Below are 23,611 nucleotides of genomic sequence, written 5' to 3'. Positions count from 1 at the left end.
ATGGATGTATATAATGTATGTGTATGTGTATATGTATATGTATGTATATGTGAATATATATATGTGTAGGTGTGTATGTATATATGTGTATTTTTATATTTATGTATGTATGTATGTGTATTTGTGTATACGTGTAAGTATTTGTGTATATATGGATGGTGTACATATATGTTTATATAATTGTTTTTGGCCAGGAAGGCGCATTGGGTTTACCTGTTAGGCCTTCTTGGTGTAAATTAAATAAAAAATAAATAAAAATAAAATAAATAAATATACTTCCATTAAAACTTACTTTCCATACCACAGAACGTAAACGCTGACTGGTGACTAAAAGTCTTTTAAATTGATATTTATTCTATTTACAACAATAAATTGAAAATAAATATTGTATATAAATTGAAATTCAATATGCTCTACCATACTTAATTTATTCTTATTTATTACTTGACTTTATTATTAATCATTGATTATTTATTACTATTTTTAACCAATTTTTATCCATGGCGTGGGTTATTTGCACGGGTGGTTAATGTCCAGGGGGTTTTTCGGCCGGGGGTATGTGTCCAGGGGGTACATGTCCGAATACCCCTGTTTACAGACTATTTATGATTAACTCCGTTTTGACCAGTTTTGATTAACTCCGTTTTTATCGTAAAACTAGCAGGTGCTGCCCGACAAAATTTGACAAATGAAAGTTGCGGGAACAAAACCTTCAACGGGAACCGACCCCTTCCAAAACAATTGTCTAGTAAAGGTCTGTTACTTAGAGTTGGCGCGCTCTCGTACTCACAGAAGCGCGCAAAAGGGATAGCACGTCTTTTTTACCAGGTTTTGGTCTGACAACATATTATATTACATATGTATATCCTTCATTCTTCCGATCGTTTTGAAACTTTGCCATTTTGCACAGTTTGGTCAACAATAGATATTTAAATTTTTATTTTATTTAAATTCCGCCAATATGATGGTGTAAAATAAACGTTATAGACACGTTTTAAAATGCTAAAATTTTGACCATCTTGCCCTTTAGTGGTCGGTAGACTTATATATGTTTCCCTTTCCGACACCCTCTCGTTTTGTGTGGTTTATTTATTTACAAAAAATAATGCCATTTGGCTTTGTACATGCAAAAAAACGCTGGCATGCTATGCTCTTCGATCTTCCCAAAACTCACTCCCTCGAGTATTATTTTATAGAGATGATATTTTATCCTTGTATTGACATTCCCAAAAGAAATTTCCAAAATTTGCGCATTGATATTGTAAATTATGCATTATTATTATTCATATTGTACAATATAATGTTCGGACTCGAATTGACAGCCTGTAAAGCGACAGCGTCAAAACGTGACATTGACGACTATTTGCTTTTGACAGAATTGTTAAGCAAAATCAGCGAATATATCCAGAGACTCGAATCCATTTTTAAAACGTACTTTTATCCGTCAAATAAGCTTTTTGGACTTTTTTTCCGTTTTACGTCAATTATTTTCATATTACCCGTGTTATCTGTCAATTTATAAACATATATACGAAAACAAGTCTATAATAATTTTCCTATAACTGCCAAATCTCTAGCAACAATCCAGAACACTTTAAATTGATTCAATCTATATTTTTATGCGGTTTTTACTTTATCTATGTAGGTAGTAACAATAGATGAAGTTTTGTGATCATGCGAAAATCTGAACTCGAGATTTTGACTGATTCGAACTCGGACTGATTTGAAACTAGAAAAAATGTGTGTTTGTGTATTTTGGGGATTTTTTTAACACCGTTAGTCCTATCAAACTGAAACTTAGTATCGGTTACTGAAATTCTTATCGACACAACTTAAATTTTTTTCAAATTTTTAAGTTGACCGGAAATGGTACCTCCCCTTATATGTAGGTGTCCTCTTTTTTTAAAGTTTTTGAATTCAATTATTTCCCAAACCGCTTACTGAATCCAACTGAAATTTTCTTACATGTAATAGAAATAATAAGCTTTATAACCTTATATTTTTTAAATATTTTTATCTGAACCAGAAGTAGTACTTTTACTCTATAGAATCGATGTTTTTTATGTTTTTCTCAGAAACCGTTTAATTTATTGAACTGAAATTTCATATCTAGAAGTTTAAGCTTAATACCAAGTTATTTCTAAAATTTGGTAAGTATCCGTCAACCGGAAGTGGCAGTTTAGTAATGTTTGATTTTTCTTCCAATATTTTTTTCGACCCTTTAAACATGTGTGCTCTTCACAAAAAAATTCAAGTATTATTCTTGTATCAATGTGATGAAATTAAAAAAAAAATCACAAAATTTTATAATCCGGAAGTAGGATTTTTTCCTCTTAGAAAGGTCAAAAATTTTGTAACCACGATTCTGTCCACACCCCTGAACGTATCAAGCTGAAAATATATATTTTTATTCTTTATGTACTAACTTATAGCTGATGAGGTTTTGGTCAGAATTCGTAAACCGGAAGTAGCATTTTTTTTTTTTTAAATATATCATTATTTTATTTTGACCTTTTAAATTATTTTAATCTTCATGATATTTATTGTGTATAATACTGATAGTGATTTTAAGTAATAAAAAAAAATTTAACAAAATCCGACAACCGCAAGTAGAACTATTGTCTTGTGCAAGTTTCCATACATTTGCGCTCAATTTAGTATTTCATAATGCTGCCGGTATGTGTGAATGTGTCTGTACGGTTTTTAATTTACTTTACTTTATCTCAAATACATAGATAAAGTCGTGGGTTGGTCACATCCGATTTTTTCGCGTACGGTTCCTATCGTAGATCGATCTAATTTAATTAAAAAGTCGAAAGTGTATTTAATTTGTCACTTAGATGAGCGTGTCACGCGCAGATCTCATCAGCAGCAAACTTTAACCGTTAAACGCTCCCTAATCCCAACCCTTTCGCGACTGATCCACTTCCGTTTTTCATAACCCGTCTTTGCCAACTTTGGCATATTCGTATTTAATTTATCGGCCAATTTTCGCCACGGCCTAATCTTCCCAGGCGATCGTTAAAGCCGAGTCTGCAAGTCGACCCATTAGCTTCCGACGCTTCCCAGTATTTTAATATAATATACGTGTGCGCCGATTTTAAATTATTTAACGGCGCTCAGGGGTTACGAAACTTCCATTTTTGTGATAAAATTTTCGTATTGTGTTTCGGTCTAGAACTGAATTGTGAAAACACGTGTATATGCAGCTGTTTGCCGCCGTGTTCGAGTTTTATCTTCAGCTGATTAAATTTCGCGTCTGGCTTTAAATAGGTTGCGTGTGAATGTTTGATGCGTACGTCTGATGACTTTTCTTTTAAATGTGTAAAATACCAGTGGCGTGCGGTGATTTTCGAATGAGAAATGCTCTGTCTGTAGATGCGCTTTTCGATCGTATCGTAAAGCTATGGAAATTATTTTACGAGTATATTGTAATGGGCTCACGAATTGGACCATTTGTCTTGACAGCTTATCGCTCGTAACTATGAATAAACTAGTAGGCTTACATAGAATGAACATCCACACGCACACATCCAACGCAAGTTCAATCGTTTTTGATTATTATTTTATACTAGTGTTTTTAACCGGCTTCGCTCGGTATTTGTAATATTAACAGCTTAAACATGGCGACACTAATAACTAAAGCCCGGACCCAGAGCGCGCCGTTCATTGTTCAAATGTTGTAAAGCATTTACAACAATTGAACAATGAGCGGCGCGCTTTGGGTCCGGGCTTTACTAATAACAAATATTTATTTGTTTTTTATAAAATTTATTTGAATCGAAAAAAAATAATATTCAACCATATATCGATATCGTCATCATAGAAACTTTTATTTGTTTCCGATACTCCCAACAAACCTCTTTCGAAATTATATATTAGATTAAAATTAAGCGCACGAATTAGGTGACGTGGCATAACAATATACCGCTCGTAGCTATAAACTAGTAGGCTAAGAATGAACATCCAAAAGCACACAAAGTGCAATTCAAGTTTAATCTTTTTTTAGGTATACATACATACATACATAATTCTATATAATAAAGAAGGGCACAGCTTAGGCTATTTGTCTTGACAATTTATCGCTCGTAACCATAACCTAGTAGGTGTATAATGAACATCCAAACGCACACAAATTCAATCGTTTTTCATTATTAATTGATATTAAAATTAAGCGCACGAATTGGGCGATTTGTCTTAACAATATACCGCTCGTAACCACATATATACTAGTAGGTTAAGAATGAACATCCAACAGCACACAAAATGGAACGCAAGTTTAATCGTTTCTTAGATATTACTCTTCATAATAATGAGGGGCACATTTTAGGCTATTTGTCTTGCCAATTTATCGCTCGTAACTATAAACTACATAGTAGGTTTAGAATGAACATCCACACGCAATAAAGTTCAATCGTTTTTGATTATTATTTTATATTTAAAATAATTGCACAGATTGGGCTATTTGTCTTAACAATTCATTCTCGTAGCTATATACTAGTAAGTTTAGAATGAACATCCAAAAGCACACAAAATGGAACGCAAGTTCAATGGTTTTTATTTTGTTATGACTGATACTGCGCAATATGCACTGATTGGGCAATTTGTATTTACAGTTTATCGTTTGTATCTGTAAACTAGTATGTTTAGAATGAACACGCAATAAGTAAGTTCATTTTAAAGTAATTATAAATTATAATATCAACAAACGAAACGATTTGTTGGAAAATTTGATGCATATTAATTGTCATCACGTTTTATATTTCGTTTTTATAACATTTTTAATTTTAAGTTTCCGAAGCCATTGTCTCATCAATCCCTCCTACGACTACATACTAGGGATGATTTTTCGTCCGTAGATGTATACAACCGATAAAAAATATAATAGTATGTAGGTATGTATATGTACATATGTATGTATGTAACAGATTTTTCAATAATTCAAAATACTATTAAAAAATTTAACCATGTATGTGCATACACTCAAGTCTCTTTTTATGTGGCTTTGAAGCTATACGGCTTATATTTAATGCAAATTCTTAAAAATAATTAATTTCGGACGTTATTACTAGAGTGCGGACCCAAAGCGCGCCGCTCATTGTTCAATTGTTGTAAATGCTGTGTAAAAAAGGTTCGGCAAACCTTTAACAATGCATTTACAACATTTGAACAATGAACGGCACGCTGGTTATCCGGGCTTTAGGACTTATAACGTTGAACCGTTGTTTTAGTTGTTTACATATCCTAAGTGCAAAATCCCATGTCTTCTGCATTTGGTCGCAAAGAGACTTTGTCACGTATCCGTATCGGTGTTGAGCAACTCGAAGGTAAGCCCAACCGGCCTTGTTTTGTGCAAACTTGCGACCAATACAATGTTGCTCAAACCAAACGGGATGAGCAACATTGTATTGTATCCACCCTCCTTTCCAAACTTTTATGATCACTACATTAAAATGCATCCCTACTTTTTCTACGAAAGCCAAGTATTTTTATGTGTTATCCCATGGAACGCATCTATCGCTTAAAAAGACCCGTGTATTTATATATATTTTTGATTTTTAAATGCTTTTTGTTATTACTAAATTATATTCACAATACATCTTATATCTATTTTAATAGCTACTGATCTATTGATCATTTTCCATTTTACAATTTTAAATTAATTTTGTTAGTAATCATAGTATTATATTATTATAATATTAATAAGTACAGCGTAATAGGAAAAAGAGCTCAAAAACCTATTTACAATTCTTATATTTATGTATATGTATTATTGTTATAATATTATATTGTAATAAACTTTTTATCGACATATTTTTGGTAAATTGTAAATCTTTTTTCTTCAAAATTTTCGGTATTCAGCGAATTTTTTTTCAATGATTAAGCTAACCGAAATTCGGCAACGTAATATAGATTGCTACTTACGATATAAATATGGTAGATAGCGATCACTACGATCGATAAATCAGGGAGATTACCGCTCTATTTGTGAACGCTTTAACATAATGGTTGCTCAACTGAACCACTTTCATTTTTGAATGGGACTTTTTTTCTACTACCTTACCCATGTCTTGTTAAATAACTTGTTTTGAAAAGATCCGTAGAGTTTCCGGAAATCAGCTGATGCAAACGGACTCAAATAGCCGCTGTTATACATTGAATATTTATTGCAAGCACTACACCCATGATTCTACATTGTTACAGCAGCATGTGTTTGATTCTGACATACACGTATGTTTTTGACATTGACAAATCATTGAATACGCTTGTATAGTATCGCGACGGCTTCGATTTACCGCATGTATGAACTAAATCGCTATTTGTTCCATCACATCATTTTAAATAATTCACACTACAATGTCAATGATTCGCTTAATAATTTTACTACGAAATCATATCCAAGGACTGTTACAGGAAACGTTACTCTATCCGAGAATCATTCACGCCTTTGATTTTATGTTTAATTTAAATTTACAATCATTTTCAAATTTAGGTCAATGCCTCTTTTTTCTACATACATATATTGATGAAAATCTTCTTATTTTCAGGAAGCCGAAACTCTTCATTTCGAATGGTCCATTCGTCATGACGCTGCATTGGTGGATGCATTGGTTCTGGATCACCTCCCTGATATTCTCAGGTAACACAAAATCATCATTGACTTTAATTTTCTCGTAATTTATTCGAGATTGCGTGACGGCACTCCTCTTCGTACGAAACCAGCCGAAAACGCGATGTTTACAAACACTTATAATATATTTTAATATTGTAGTCACGCAATCTTGTGCCATTTTGTATCATATTAGTACAATTTGCATTGTGCGAAATTTGCCGCATTACGTACTTTTTTTTTGTATCTGCAGTACTTACTTATTGTGAATTGATTCGGATTACCTAATAATAAAATATATTGGATATGCTTGATCTCCTCGGTTGAAGCTGGTGTGTTTGTTGTCATAATAAAGAAAATACATGTCATTTTGGAATGTGCAAATATATGTAATACGTGACTGGCGTGGAAATTCCGCGATCGAACAAGTCATTATTGCATCATTTGTGCATCGATGATCGTTGAACAACCGTCGTGCTTTCTTTCTGATTATTCTGTTTTCATGTTGCTGTAATGCCATTTTCTTTTTTTTATCATGTTCATTTTTAAATGTGTAATGCTTTGCTGTCGTGAAAAGTTCAAGATTCAGACCTCAATAGTCGAAACGTTCCTATAATAATTTGCGGTTTCCTGTCATGATTCTATCAGTTAAAAGTATTTTGGATCTGTTTAATCTGTCATTATAGCATGACTATTTCTAGCGCTAGTATCTTAGAAAAAACTTTCTTCAAATACTTTTTTTTTCAAGTGTAAAACTACAGTAATGAATGAATTAAAATAGGAACATGATAAAGTATAAAAGCTTCTAATATTATTTTTACAAAACATGAGAGTAAATTAGGTTAAAAAAGTAGCTTTACCACTGTTTATCAATTGTAAAGGGTGGTAGAAAGTCGCGTATACATATGTAAATATCGAGCTGTCATCGTTCCGATCTTAAACAAGATTTCGATGTAATTTTTTTGAGTTCGATAATGATTAAACTCTTCTATCTTTATGTCATAGACATTAGCTTACTTCGTCGGTAAGATATCAAAGTGACCTGAAGAGTGGAAGTGGTTCAAAATCAGATCCCAACTTTTGACATGTCTCGGATCTAAGTCTTATCTATGTTTTATATTTTGTTTTCGGACTTTTTGTGGACGGACCTTTAACCGGTTGGACGATTTTCGGTCGGACGTTTTATCATCTGGGTATTTTATCATCTGGATCACTTATCAGGTGGACATTCTATCGGGTGGACCTTCTTTCGTGGAACCTCTGCCATTGGATCTTATATCATTGGACCTTATGTCGTGGAACCCAAATTAAGAAATGAATGATGAGCAGAGCTTACCTGACAAATACGTTAAAATAATATCATAAAATAATGATTCAAGCACAGCAGCAACGATTTCATTGAGAAGTCGAATAGCTCTTGGAATAGGAGCCATTCGAAAAAGAACTGTGTTATACTGGGATATCTCGATTTCAATGCTTGGAACCTGGTTCTGATTCAAGATTCGTCTCTTCAAAGTGTTCAGGTGTTTAATTTTGTGTCTACCAATACTACTGAGAGAATTTTAAATAGGACACCCAACTTAAGTACATATGTAGTAGGTCCATTTGCTTGGCCTAACCTTTCTGGATACTTAATTTATTTTGCATACGTACATTGCTATTGTAATGAGTGCCCTCATGTATGTATGTATGTAGACAGGTTCATGTGTACATGCGGTTTTCGTCTCAATTTATTATTGAATCCAAAAGTAACTCTCATGCGTCACGCAAATCATCCGTAAATAGTGGTCATTTATACAAAAAAAAGTTTCATCAGATGTTCACTCTTTTCACGGCACATTATTATTTGCCTTTTTAGTTTATTTCGTATGAGACAAATGACGGTTTCATTGCGTTACTTTTCGACGCACGCACCACGGCCATTACATATGTAATAAAGTGTACGTTTTTTTACGATAAAGGCCATATTCACGGACACGGCCATCACATCATGTCTAGAATCCCAAATGACCTACGAAACCTTTGTAACGATCGTACGACTGTCATATCGAAAGTCGTGATACTGTTTATGTTGGATACTGACGTTGAGATTTTTCTGTAGACATGTCGCTAGCAATTTGTCAGTCGTTGTTGTTTCTCAGCGACGAGCAATTTGTATGCTAGGTTCATTTTTTTGTTAGGATAGGTTATTCTCCAACCCTTTATCTTGTCGCTTGTTAGAAGCAAGCTAGAAAGGGGGCAAAAAGAGAAAAAGCTATCGGAAGAGTGTGGATAAATACGGCAACTTTCTAATAGACGTCACCGAGAACGATAATGGAGTATTTTCAAACGTGTCTATTACGATTATTTTTCACCATTGTAATAACCGATTTGATTTCCACATATATTGATGACCAAACCGAGCAAAATGACAAAGTTTGAAAATGATCGGATAAGAACCCGAATTTTTTCAAACGAAAAAATCAAAAGCGGCTAATTATAGGCTATTAATAAAAATATATACATATATATGAGAGATAATGAGAGCCTGTAATGCAAATTTTATAAGATGTAGTGTGAAAAAGATAAAGTTATAGGCGTTTAAACAATTAAAATCTGACGAAAAATCTCTATCGGCGGCCAAACCTCGCAAAATGGCAAAGTTTCGAAGCGATCAGAAGATCGTGGGAAGTTTGTCATACCAATTGATCAAGTAAAACTAATAAAAAGCTTGTAAAAAATAATAAACCGAGTGATCCTAGCTGTTGTCATTCAAGAACGTGAATTTAATCCCCAAATTGCATATGACAAAAAAATCATTCGGCAAATTTTGATTTTTAAATGCTTTTTATTATTATGAAATAATTTTCACAATACATCTTATATATTTTTTAATAGCTACTGATCTACTGATTATTTTCTATTTTACAATTTTAATTTAATTTGGTTAGTAATCATAGTATTATATTATTCTAATGTTAATGTACAGCATAATAGGAAAAAGAGCTCAAAAACCTATTTACAATTCTTATAAATGCTCATAATACATCTAATACATAATATTAATTAAAAACTCTCAAAAGTCAATGACCTAAAACAGATTGTGTTTAGGTAATCTGTGTGTTATATCTGAAGGGTATAGACATTTTGTTGTAATCACCGAGACTCTTCTCAAGTGTGTTAGTATGGTTATTAGTGATTCTGTCATAGAACCTACCGGTTAGTTTGTTAGTAATGTCTTTTACAAACGAAATATTATTTATGGCATGTAGTTTTTTCAAGTTCGTATATATGGGTGTATTATAAATTATTTTTAGGGATTTATTTTGTATTACTTGGAGCTTGGAAAGGCTAGTTATTCGAGGCGTTATTCCATACAGGTGAAGCATATTCGGCAAATGATTCTAGTATAGAGAGATTCGCTTCTTGTGGGGTCTGTTAAGTTTAACTTATTATATATCTCATATATGTATATATAAACAGAATGAATTCCTCGGCATTGCAATCCCACCAAATCGACGAGGAAAATCTTCAAGTTTTCCCTTTGACGTCAGCTTATCTTGGCATGGAAAGTCTCGTTTACGAATATCAAAGGCTGTCGATTACATTTCGTGAGATTTGTTTTAACACTTCTGAAGTCTGTAAATTACTTCAGGCGTATCGGTTTTGCGGAAATCTGTTCAATGTGAACGATATTCCAGATCTGTCCGAATTGAATTCGAGAGGAAAATTTCGGCTTTTCCGAGATACATACACATATATAAACGAAACAAAGCGACGAATCGTATTTAAATTTAAACGCGCACTTGCGTTGTTATGTCGTTGTACATAATTTGTTTATAATGTCGGTATTTTTTTTCCGTGTGAATCATCTTCGCATCTTGATGTCATTTGTGCTCAATTTTCCGCCGAGGAAATGAATTGTTAACTACATTTCGAGTTAACCTTTAACAGCCGAGTGATTTGCTCGGGCTTTTTTTCGTAGTATGCGACGTGTGGAGAGTATGCGAACTTGCTCTACTTGGCAGTGAGCATTTTTTTCGCAAATATTCCATACTACTAACCCGGTAACCGCAGAGCCTTTTTACTTCATCAACCAAGATATTAGCAACGGTTTGGTCACGGTATGGAAAATTCGCGATTTACTGTTTTGTTTTTGTAAGTCGGCTGATGTGATAAGACACATTTAATATGTTAATATATGCGCATTTTATAATCTCCCATTTTCACAACTATGAGTCAAGTGTAAGAGCGTTGTGCTTGTGCTTGAAGGTTAGATTAGGTGCAGAGTGAAGCGACACGACGCGATGCGACAAGAATGTTAACGTAAGACGCGATGCGACAAGCTATGACGATGCTTTTTGCACAGAAAATGGTTCACTCTTGCAAAGCTAATGGAACAGTCTATTGTTATTTGATAAGCACCCAGTCAACGCTGAAAACTATTAATGATCATACCCACTGTGCTTAGTTTGTTTAGTGGCCAAGATTTAGAAAAATGCAAAAAATACAGAATAAACCCACTGATTGCTAAACATACACGCTACCATTACGCCATACTGCTGGCTATGGCTTATATATTTTTACTTCACTCATATATTGAATGGTAATATGTTTATATTATAATGGTGATTTCATATGCTTGTTATGACCAAATACTCCAGGCTGAAATGTCATTGTGACGTTTGGCTGGTGACTTACATTTCGCTGTACGAATCGGTCGATCTTTTTATTGTTGTTTCTGCGATTTTTTAAACTCGGAATTGAGTTTTAATTTAATTTACTATGAAATTTTCTTTATGTTTTCATTATCTTAGTTGTCAATACTTTGCTTTATCGAATTTTGTCACTCGGAACAACTCTCCTTACAAATTAAGGTCCGCTTATAGTATCCAGCATTTCGCTTCGGTACAACACTGCACGGAAAAGACTATTTCTATTCATACTATACATCACCGCCCGTTTTCGGCACGTTCAGATTTGCTTTCGCCGAGTGCAGGACAAAATCGGCTTACATATTATATTATATATTACAGAGCGCGACAATACGGCGCAATATTGTTTGCGTAGTATCGTCGATTCAATATTGTCACAATGTGACGTTTTCGAAAATACTAATATGAGCATGCGCACTTTCGTTAGTACGAGTGCACTCGCCACTATTAGGTTACGTCATGCGTAAATATTTACACAATGGCCAAAGGAAACTGGTTCTGCTTGATACGTTTCGGTGACATATATGTATATATGCTGATGTATAATATGAGTATAGGTATTATATGCTGTCACAGCACAGATCGGCAACTGCACGTCTTCATAACTACGCTACAAGGTAGGACCGGAAGCGCGCCGTCTATTGTTCCATTATTGTAAATGCTTTGTAAAAAAGTTTCGGCAAACCTTTAACAATGCATTTACAACATGTGAACAATGAACAGCGCGCTTTGGGTCCGCTCTTTACAGTACAACGCACGGAATACGATCAGGGTCATCACATATTCACTACAGAAATTAAAGTTTTATTTTGATATAGATATTTTATTCACAATTTGAGTATATGGTGGCGTTGGGCTAATCCGTTTCTTTACTCAGTTGGCGGATTATTTTTATCCACTTTTTTGGATTTGTCTGTCCTTGGGAACTCTTAAATTAACTTGTAATGTATAGTTTCAACAAAAATATCTATAATATAAAATGAGCGATGTTTATATTAATTAAACTTAAATAATCGGTTATTAATATAATTGAGTATTCGGCGCCACCAAGAGAAATGTTTTTACATTTATTTAAAAATAATTTTTACATTTCTCCGGTGCCACCCCTGAAATTTTATGTAGAATGCGGGCGATCCCCATGACACTTTTCAAAGCTGGCAAACTACGATGTTAATTGAATAATATGTTACTTAAATGATCAATTTTCTTATAAAAATGTATCCCATGTTGTTGATTGTGTGTTTTTGAATGCATCGTGCAATTTTTAACGATGCACTTGCCCATCTTGCGAGTAATATAAACAAACAGAGTAGTTTTTATCGGACTGTACGTCGAACACCAAGCATCAAATACGACTGACGCCAAAATTATTTGAAAAGGTCTGTGGACATTCCTCACTTGACAACCATATGATGCCTAAAACCACTTCTATTATTATAAAGTTTCTCTGTATAATACAGAGAATTATACTTTAGACTATTACATTTAGTATATGTAAATATGTACATACATGTGTATATGTAAATACATTCAAATCGATCATCTTTCACTCGGCACTCAATATTCAACTACCGAAGCATCCGCAGAAATTTCCCTTTCGTTCGTACGGCTTCTATTTACGCTCTCCGCCAAAACATAAGCATACAAAAATAGAATATTTTACCAGTCAATCATTTTTATTTAATTTCCTATCAACGAGAACGCGGAAATTCTTCACATTCGATGAAGCGAATAAGTATACATACATACATATACATATACATAATGTATACCGATCGCTGACAGATTCACTTGTATTCAATTTGTTCACATATTTCCTAACGGTGCTCGTCTGTACTACCTATTTTTTTTCTTTCTGATATCGTAATTTATTTAAGTTACGATATTGCGAGAAATTAATTGAGTAGAAAAATCGAATCTATGCCCAGCCACGTCGAACTAATTGATTTTCGCCAGTGTGCTGTATGTATGTAGTAATACTTGCAACAAATATTTTCATACAATAAAAGTACTCCAGTTATAGGAAAGAGATGCACGGATAATTGAGAAAACACGTCTTACATACGATCATGTACCAGCAACGTAAACTACTGGTTAGCATATTATGCTTTCGAGTAGAGTGGTCACGAGTTCGAGTCCCACTAGTGTCCCGCTGCTAGCCAAACCTTGGTTTGTGACTCCAGGTCGATCGTCTCTTATCAGAATTTGTCAATTTTTCTGATTTTCATAGAAAATTTTCTTGTTAATTAGCATTTCCTTTCCAATCTCAAGTTATTTAACGTCTTGGGGTTCGCCAATTTCTATAATAAAATGCTGCAAAAATATCTCCATAAATGTCACTGTGGATGATGTTTTTATGAATTTGCATTGTATAAAATGCTTCTATTAATTATATTATTTTATCGTATCTGTATTAGTACACTCGTCGCTTTGAAGGGATTCGTAAAGCCGAATGTACATACATGTTCTATTGAAATAAAATAAAATATACAATGTACTAAAGAACATTGAAGCGGTTCCTGTGAAATTGGCATTTCCTTTCCAATCTCTCCTGCAAATCTCAAGTTATTCTGAGGTTCGCCAATTTGATTATAAAAAGCTGCAAAACTTTCTCAATAGATGTCATTGTGGTTGTTTGTATGAATTCGCATTGTATAAAATGCTTATGTATATTGATTGTATTGATTTATTGTTAAGTACACTCGTCGCTTTGAAGCGATCGGTAAAGGCGAATGTACATGTTCGATGAAATAAAAATAAAATATAGTTAAAGGTTTCTCCCCAAGGCGACAACTGTGGCCAAATTTGTACTTTATATAAATTTATAACATTATTATCATAAATTTTAAGTTATCATATTTGTATATAATATCGCCATTCTGTATGTCTGTCTGTGTATCTGAGTTAACGCTCGCCGTACTATGTACAATAGTCGTTTCGATTCGACATATTATACATACGTCACAGCTAAAACAATGCCAACAAAACGTACGAATATAATAAAAAAAGAAAGAAAACTTCTGTATATACTGCTTGCAACCAATATTTCCTCTAGGCTAAGTCTCTGATCATTTACTGCCAGCTATTGAAAATTTATTTAATTCATAATTAAATAAGTTTTACCCGGCTTCGCTCACTTTTTGTAATATAAACAGCTTAAACATGGCGAATCTAATAGTAAATATTCATTTGTTTTTTTATTAAATTTATTTGAATCGAAAAATATATAAATCGAATCGTCATATAAACTGTTTTGTTTACGAAGTTCCCCCCCGGTGAATGCCCTAGCGTCCCCCCCCCCCCTTCCCATGTTGTCATGGAAATTTTGACTTGTTTTCGAAGTTCCCAACCAACAATACTTACAAAGTCTCTTTCGAAATTATATATTAGGTTGTTTATATGAAGGTAGGTAGGTAGTTTTTACCATTTTTGTTCATATTAAACAAATAAATATTAAATTAAATATATTTAAAAGGCATATGAAAAAAATTCGTCCGCGTGCGGATCGAAAACAGGACCGACACATTTCTTTTAATTTTTTATTTATTTAATAACTTAATATGCCAACACCCATGCGATGATATTTCATCGTGAAAAATGAGGGTAGGTTGCCAATTTGCTTGGAACCGTTTCGTCAATGAAATCTGATCTGAATGAAATGGTCACTTAAATCCAAGGTCTGGCCAGCAACACCGGACCAGGGACGAACTCATGACCCCTCAAAAAAAAAAAGTTGAAAGCATTACACGCTTACCACTGAGCTACGTTGCTGGTTTTTGAATCTTTTCACTCTCTCCACTGTATCAACTACCCTTTTCATAATTCTCACCCAGGTATTCAATTATCTATCTCTGTAACAAATAACAGACCAAAAATTTGGTTGCCTTAAAAAATACCGGAATTTTGCACGGATTATTGAAAGTGTACTACATATGTATATTACTCATAGCACAAATCGAATTACGTAAGTTCGTGAGCTCCTTCACTTTTACCCAAAGTTGTAAAATTTAAATACCGTGTCGCGTTTAGTAGTGCTTCTTATCCTCGATTTTTCGTTTGCAAAAAAAAATGTAAAATGTAGCGAATCCTAAGCAGATTTCACTAATAATAAACCAATTAGACGTGTCCGATTTGACGCAAGTCGACCGAGTTTCGTTTTGTTTTATGTACGTATGTTGGTAACAATGGAATAAATATAAAATTCGATTGCAATATTGAAAACGAAACGCGCACGCACATATGTCAACTTCATGTTCTTTTTTTTTCTTCTTCTTTCTTTCTGCATTCGTTCTATTTAATCTCTCCACTTTCTCTCCCGTTGACTCTCTCGCCTTATTAATTGACAAACGAAATACTATTTGCTCGATTAAAAATTTTAAAAAAATAAAAACATCATAAACATTTGTCGTTCTGATTTTCAGAAGCTGTATTTGATACAAAAAATAACGTTCACTTTCAATTTTAAGATTTTTATCTACAGTTTAACACGTTTTTATAAAAAAAAAATTAAATTTATACCGTTTACTTTTAGTGTGCTTGGAGCTGAATTTTAAACACATAAATCAAATCTATACATATTAATTTGAATATTTTATTTTATCTTATTTTAATAAACCGAAGCGAAATTTTAATAAACTAAATAAACCAGCAGCATAGATCAATGGTTTTCGTACAATGCGTTGAATTGTGTGGTCACGGGTTCAATCCCTGGCTGTGCTGCTGGTCAGACCTTGGATATATGACTCCAAGGTCGTTCGTTTCCTATTAGAGTTTACAAATTTATCTGGTTTACCAATTACGATTTGGAAAACCTGTCATAGTTTGTTGCTTTCATAGAATGTAATGTTTGATTATCGATGTTTGTTGACCTTGAATAATACTTATGTACATTGTTGACCATAGATGTCGTGTTAATAAAATGGGTGTATACCTGTATAATCAAATAAATGAATGTGGTCTTGTTCTATAGATTGAACTTGCTCCAGAAGTAATCTATTTATGTTGATTCCCTGTCCTATTTCTCGCAAAATTCTATATTACAGCATCTCAAATTCGCTATTTATAAAATGCTGCAAATTTGTCCATAAAAATCTTGCAATTTTCTAGTTGTTTAGCATCTCGAAATTCGGTGATTTATAACAAAATAATGCAAATTTATCAAAATATGTCAAAAATAATCCTATGATGCTCTGTAAAAATTACTCGCTCTTAATCAAGTGCACGAATGCGTGCACCTGGTTACTAGTTTATATAAGTATGTAAAATGCTTATTTTGTCATACTGTTCGTACATACATATGTACATACATACATACATTACACAGCCAATGCGCATGCGCAGGCTATCAGCTGTCATCACACTGATTGTTCGTTCAACAACAATTTTAAACAACAAGATGAAAAAAAAAATATTAATTAAGTAGATTTTATCATTATTTATATACAAAAAAAATAAAAATTTTAATAATGATGTTGATTTTATAATTATTAATTTATAAAAAAAGAATTTTTATTAAAAACCACTCAAAAATAATAATTTATTTGGTTTTACTTATCATTTATGTATATTATTTATCTGATCACTTATTTAATTTATTACTGATCGAAAAATAAATATTTTCTGATCATTTATATTAGGTTGTGGCTATTTGCAGGTACTATATCTGCGAATTATTGGCTATTTGTAGATACTATATCTGCGACAGGCGCAAAGCCTTCTGCGCATGCGCGTGAACTTATAATCCGATTATAATTTCTAACATTTTATGTATGCTAGACTTTTTAGCTAGAATCAATCGTTCATTATACATGAAGCAAATAAATTTCGCACGTTATATATTATAATAGATTTATATCATTTAGCTAGTTCGCGGCTTGTCCTTGTATGTAGGTATTATACGTTGTATATGATAATTATTTTCTAACAATTAATAATATTAACTAATTTGGATTATATTTTTTACTCTACGTCACTTTACGAGTTCGAACTAAATTTTAAGAGGTTTAAAAGAAAATTTTAACAGTAAACCCGCTGACAGTGACAGTTCACGCGCATGCGCGGAAGGCTTTGTGCCTGTCGCAGATATAGTACCTGCAAATAGCCAACAATCCGCAGATATAGTACTTGCAAATAGCCACAACCAACAAAATATAGAAGAGGCTAGAGGTTGTGATTTCTCGACTTTTTTTGATTCTCGAGATTCGAGAATCTCCTTTTCTCGGAATATTTGAATCTCGAGATTTGAGAATCTTATTTTCTCGAAATATTTGAATCTCGAGAATTCGAGATTTTCTTTTTTTGTTTCTCGAGATTCTCGAGAATTCTCGAGAAAGATTAATTTTTTTTTAATATAGTGAATTGATTTTTTTAGCATATAAACTTGACAACATACAAAAATCAAAAGAACACAAACACTACATACAACATATGTATATTATATCAGGGGTTTACAAATTTATTAAAGACATGATGAAAGAAAGATATAGAGAGATATAATAGAACATTGAAAAGAAAAAAAAGTAAAATTATATAAAAAATATATTATTTATTTATTTATTTATTTAAAGTTTGGACCGTTGTAGCATTACAGGAATTCCTAATGCGCCACAATGGTCAAAAATATAACAGAAAAGACAAGAAACAAAATAATAAATTAGACATAACAAAAACAAAACATATATATACACAAACAACTAAAAATACAAAAGAAGGCATGAAAAATACAAATTATAAAAGAAGGCATGAAAAGAAAATAATTAGTAATAAAGGAGGTAAGTAAAAATATACAAAAGTAATTTAAAATAGTAAAAATAACAATATGTATAAAAGAATTTTATAAAATTCCCAGTGTTGCTACCCGGCTTTGCCCGTGTTTTTGTGACCGGACAAATAATAAAAATACTGACCTTCTATGCATATTAAAATACTGACTATAAATTAATTAATATCTAAGTAACAAATACTCGAATAAATAAATAATAAATCAAAAATCTTTGTTTTATGTGTGTTAAGTGGGGTCATATTGTCAGTGAAAATATATTTTCACTAGCGTTTTAGTGATATCATAACCGAATACTTTCGCACTAGTGACTAGTACCTACATGCACATACATATGTATATGTAACTTAAAAATGGTGCGATTTCGTTGTAACATGTGTATATGTAACTTAAAAATGGTGCGATTTCGTTGTAACATGTGTATATGTACTTAAATGATGACCGAATAATAACTTACCGGACAAATAATAAAAATACTGACCATCTATACATATTACAATACTTCACAAAATTATTTACGAGTTAACAAGTATACAAATCAGTCAGTTTATTGAGCAAAAATATGTAGTGATAAATTAAGAATATTCTCGATATTTTCGAGATTCGAATAAACGATTTCTCGAGATACGAGAATCTCGAATTTTCATAATAAAATATTCTCGAGAAATGAGAATCAAAATTTCTCGAGATTTCTCGATCACAACCTCTAGAAGAGGCTAGTTTTTAAAAAACATTTTTTTATATATATTTTTATATATGTACCTTTATCTTAAACAAATAATATATTTATATATACATATTTATATACTGATATATGTATATGTACGTATGTAGTGCCATAGCTTTATGTTATATAAACAAATGTGTCATTACAACCGTATCAAAATCACCGTATATGTGATGTCATCGCACTGAAGATCATTAAACGGCAATAATCACGCGTTAATTGCACCCAATCGCGACAGTTTGAGAACCATATCAGCCGTCAACAAACCAGTATATGCCGAAAGCGAGCGTCCGCACTTAAGGCCAACAACTTCAACACTTGTCCTAGGTCAATGCCGAACCATCGCGAAGGCTATATATTATGTGCACATATGCATACGTATCTACGAATGGCCGGATAATCGAATCAGTCCTGGATGTTCCCTCCGGATAAAGGGTAATAGGATGAAACGCCAGAATTCAATTACTCGTCGGCACGGTATAGGGGGAGTGGAGATGAAAATCGAATTGTGAGGGCTTCGTTCAAAACGGTATTGAATTCCGCGCCAGAGCGCACTTAACGTATAGCATTTCAATATACATACATATGTATATTAATTTAATCGGCTGTATGTATGTTAGGTTTGTGTTTTTTATTAATTTGAGTAATTAATTTTGGTTTAAAATGATGTAAAAAAAGTGTAAAAATAGTCCGCCCGAACAGGGACTTGAACCCTGGACCCTTGGATTAAAAGTCCAATGCTCTACCGACTGAGCTATCCGGGCTGTGGTGTGGCGTCTTCATATTTGATTTCACACGCGATCGGTACGTTTGAGTGCAAAGTGTTGAATAATTAACAGCTAGGTGTAATATAATATTTATTCTGAGTGGGTTTTTATTATTTATATATATAGCGTGCCGCTCCATTTTTTAAATTAAAAAAAAAATGTTTTATTTTTTATATCCGAGAGTGAATCATGTCAATGAGAAAGTCTGTCTCAAATTCATATTTTTAATCTTAATATTTTGCTTGGGAAGTAACTCGAAAGGTAAGGTTTGGCTCAAAGGTACATACATGTATAGCGCCCTAGGCCAATTTAGTTTTAATAAATTTTATTAAAGTTACATGTTGAAGAAGAACATTACTAAGTAAAAACAATTTGAAATAGGTACGTTTTATTTTATGTTTTTATGCATAGTAAATCATATATAAAAAAATGTATGAAATGAAATTCGTAAATGGAACGTGTATACCTAGTAGAATTTACTTATTTAGAATAAAATAATTCTCATATATGTATGTACATTAATTTGTTCATTTGTAGGTTTGGACCATTGTGGCATTACAGGAAGGACCTAATGCGCCACAATGGTCTACATTTGAAAAAGAGAAGAACACAAATATAAAATACAATACAATATAATAATAATATAAAGACATATTTGGCCAAAAATCAATATATATCGTGTATTGCATTACATGAAGCTAGACGCCAAATTTCAAATTTATATATATACATTTAGCTTTAAAGATCAAGGAATTTGACCCTTGAAGCTCTCAACATGAGGCCACCCCCCCCCCCCCCCCCCCCCCAACGAATACAGTTTAAGAGACCCTTTCGTCGGAGAACGAGACGGTTGTTCATGAATATCGCACAAGAACAACCGCACATCACTGCTCTAATAAAAAAAAAACCACACTGTACATAAACAAGTACAAAATGACATATTTGGCCAAACGCCAAATTTCACATTTATATATATATATGAGAGTTAAAACTATAAATATTTAAATATTAGAGATAACGAGAACCTATAGAGCAAATTTTATTAAATATAGAGTGAATTATAGGCGTTTAAACAATTAAAATCTGAAATAGCATATCAAGGCGAAAAGGTTGAAGATAGATTATGGTAGCCTTGCGTACCGTCATAAACGTCACCGTATCCGAGATTATGGATATTTGTTACGCATTGTATACGATATTTTATCTCCAACGAAATGGCAGACGATACATTAACGTATATTGATGACCAAAATGAGCAATATGGCAAAGTATGAAAACGATCGGATAAGAGATAAAAATGACCACTAACACGAAAGCCATGTGAAACGTAAAAGTAAAAGTAATAAAAAAATCAAAAGCAGAATGATAAACATGATACCAAAAAAACCAAATACCAAGATACCAATGAAACATGATACCAAAAAAATTGTAAACGAAAAAAGACAAAAGAAAAATAATATATAAAAATGAAGATAAGGTGAAAAAAATCAAATAAAAGAAAAATCCTCAAATCCTATTCTTAGTTTCACATTGAATATAAAGTGAGTATAATATTTATTTAAACATTAGTTTGCACCATTGTGGCATTGCAGGAAGAACCAAATGCGTCACAAATGCCTCCATAAGAAAATAAGGGAGAAAAATAAAAATCATAATAATAATAATAGTAATAATTCATAGATTAAAAAGAAATAAAAGGTTAAAGCAGAAAAATACTATAAAATAAAAGAAAAATAGTACATAAAATGTACATAAGTAAAAAAAAATCACAGCGAGGCCCAAATGGAAGAGAGTAGATTAAGATTCCACTCATACATCACATTCAAATTAAGAAAATAATTATGAGCACAGCTTATCAGACAAACATGTTAAAATAATACATATGTATGTATGTATTTACATATTTTGTATTCATTTAATTCCAAGCAACCATTTTGACCAACGACAGTTTGTTGCCTGTCATGTTTTATTCTTGAGTAGTTGATATATGACAGTCAATTTCCTGCGCTCCTTGTGAATTGTAGATTACTAAGTTGAATATATGTACATATAATGTTTTCTTCGTTGAATATACAGCTTATCAGACAAATATGTTAAAATAATACATATGTATGTATGTATTTACATATTTTGTATTCATTTAATTCCAAGCAACCATTTTGACCAACGACAGTTTGTTGCCTGTCATGTTTTATTCTTGAGTAGTTGATATATGACAGTCAACTTCCTGCGCTCCTTGTGAATTGTAGATTACTAAGTTGAATATATGTACATATAATGTTTTCTTCGTTGAATATACTATAATGAATTTTTTTTTTCAATTTTATAAATGTATGGTAAGGGGTTTGGTGATTATTCCGCAAAAGCGATCTCGTGCAAGTCACTAAAATATCGATCACGAAACATCTGGCACCCCAAAAACTCCATCAATCAGACGACACATTGTACCAACGAGAACTCGAGTGCCAAATGTTCCATGATCGAGATTTTAGTGATTTGCGTGAAATCGCTTTGTGCGGAATAATCCGTTTAGCTCGTAAAGATAAGCGAAAACGAAAATCAATATTTCATTTCTCTCTTCTAAAATGAAATACGTATGTATATGTATGTATGTACGTTGCTTATTTTTAATCTTATCTAATACACAGGCATACAATTTTGAAGTATAGACCCCTTTACGCACGGTTTAGTGAATTCGATTTATGCACCCCCACGACAAAAATTTGCAGAACTATCGGCTAAAAATATAATTATAGAGAAAGCTCTCCCTCTGAACGCCTCCTTGATCTTTTTGTGTACGTTTTTTTACATTTTATTTGATTGTCTACCTATAAAAGATTGAAATATTTCAATTTTTCTGTAATTTTCATTTAATTATTATTATTAAAATCAATTTCTGTATGCGCAAAACAAAAAAAAATGACCTTCAGATTTTCTAGTTTGGGTTGGGGCTGCAAGGCGTTGACATCTTCCGCTCGATTGTTTGCCTTCAATATCGGCAATTTCTAACACAAACATGCACTTAATCGTGAAAATAAAACATATCGCTATTAAAATAAATGAGTCATAAAAATAAACAGTACATATATGGTTGAAACATTTTTTTTATTATTGATTTTTTTTAATGCAAACATTTATTTATTATTATACACACAGTATATTATTTATGTGTAATTTTTTTTTATATGTATTTACTTTTGACTTTTTAAGGTTTGAATTCAACACAATTTTGTAATTGAGTACATATATGATATACGTGGGTAGAATCCGATTGATTATACATACATATGTATTTCGAAGGATGAGTTGCGTCACCATTAGTTTACCTGCCCTCTTTGAACTTCACGTTTAGCCTAAATTGGATTTACAGGTGTCATCGAGCGGACAGGTGCAAAGTTTACGTCTTTCAGCGGTCTGTTTCATGCGAAACTCAGTCGTTGAAGTGCGGTTCAAACGTCACCAGTTCACCTCTCGCCAACGAACAACTTTCATTTAAAAAAATATCGTATACACAATTGAATTTTCAACGTTATAATAATCAATTTATATTAATAAGTATTTAAAATTTAAAAAAATAATAAAAAGTGGATCGCCCGAACAGGGACTTGAACCCTGGACCCTTGGATTAAAAGTCCAATGCTCTACCGACTGAGCTATCCGGGCCGTGATGTTCCGTGTTCAAATGTATTTTGACCCATTAACGATAATTTTGCTATGGCGATTATCAAACGTTTCATTTTTTATTGCATACTTGTGGTTTTACCCGGCTTCGCTCGGTATTTAAAATAAAACATTTAATCTAATTTAATAGTAAACATTCATTTGTTTTTTAATTAAATTTATTTGAATCGAAAACAAACATATTTAACGACAGCCAATCAGAAATGAATTACACACACACACACACAAGCGGAACTGAAAAAATAATCCTGATCCGGAACTGAAGAAGGAATCCGGAACCGAAAATGAAAAAGGAATTGGCATCCGGAACTAAAACATGAATCGTCATCATAAAAAAATATATTTTTTCGATAA

General features: G+C 32.5%; 1 protein-coding gene and 2 non-coding genes across 3 annotated transcripts in view; 1 reads left to right on the top strand and 2 right to left on the bottom strand.

Moving 5' to 3' along the window:
- Positions 1–23,611, top strand: part of LOC143914242 (uncharacterized) — an 82,708-nt gene that overhangs the window by 49,499 nt on the left and 9,598 nt on the right. Inside the window, exon 3 of the mRNA XM_077434421.1 lies at positions 6,549–6,640. Within this exon, the coding sequence (XP_077290547.1) occupies positions 6,586–6,640 (55 nt within the window). The 5' untranslated portion in view covers positions 6,549–6,585. The remainder of the gene's footprint in view (positions 1–6,548; positions 6,641–23,611) is intronic.
- Positions 19,501–19,573, bottom strand: TRNAK-UUU (transfer RNA lysine (anticodon UUU)). Its single transcript has one exon. It is a non-coding gene; the product is annotated as a tRNA-Lys (tRNA).
- Positions 23,167–23,239, bottom strand: TRNAK-UUU (transfer RNA lysine (anticodon UUU)). Its single transcript has one exon. It is a non-coding gene; the product is annotated as a tRNA-Lys (tRNA).

Source organism: Arctopsyche grandis, chromosome 1, assembly GCF_051622035.1.
Source record: "Arctopsyche grandis isolate Sample6627 chromosome 1, ASM5162203v2, whole genome shotgun sequence".
Classification (NCBI taxonomy): Eukaryota; Metazoa; Arthropoda; class Insecta; order Trichoptera; family Hydropsychidae; genus Arctopsyche; species Arctopsyche grandis.
The sequence above is the reverse complement of the archived record's forward strand: the minus strand, read 5'-3'. Positions and strand labels throughout refer to the sequence as shown.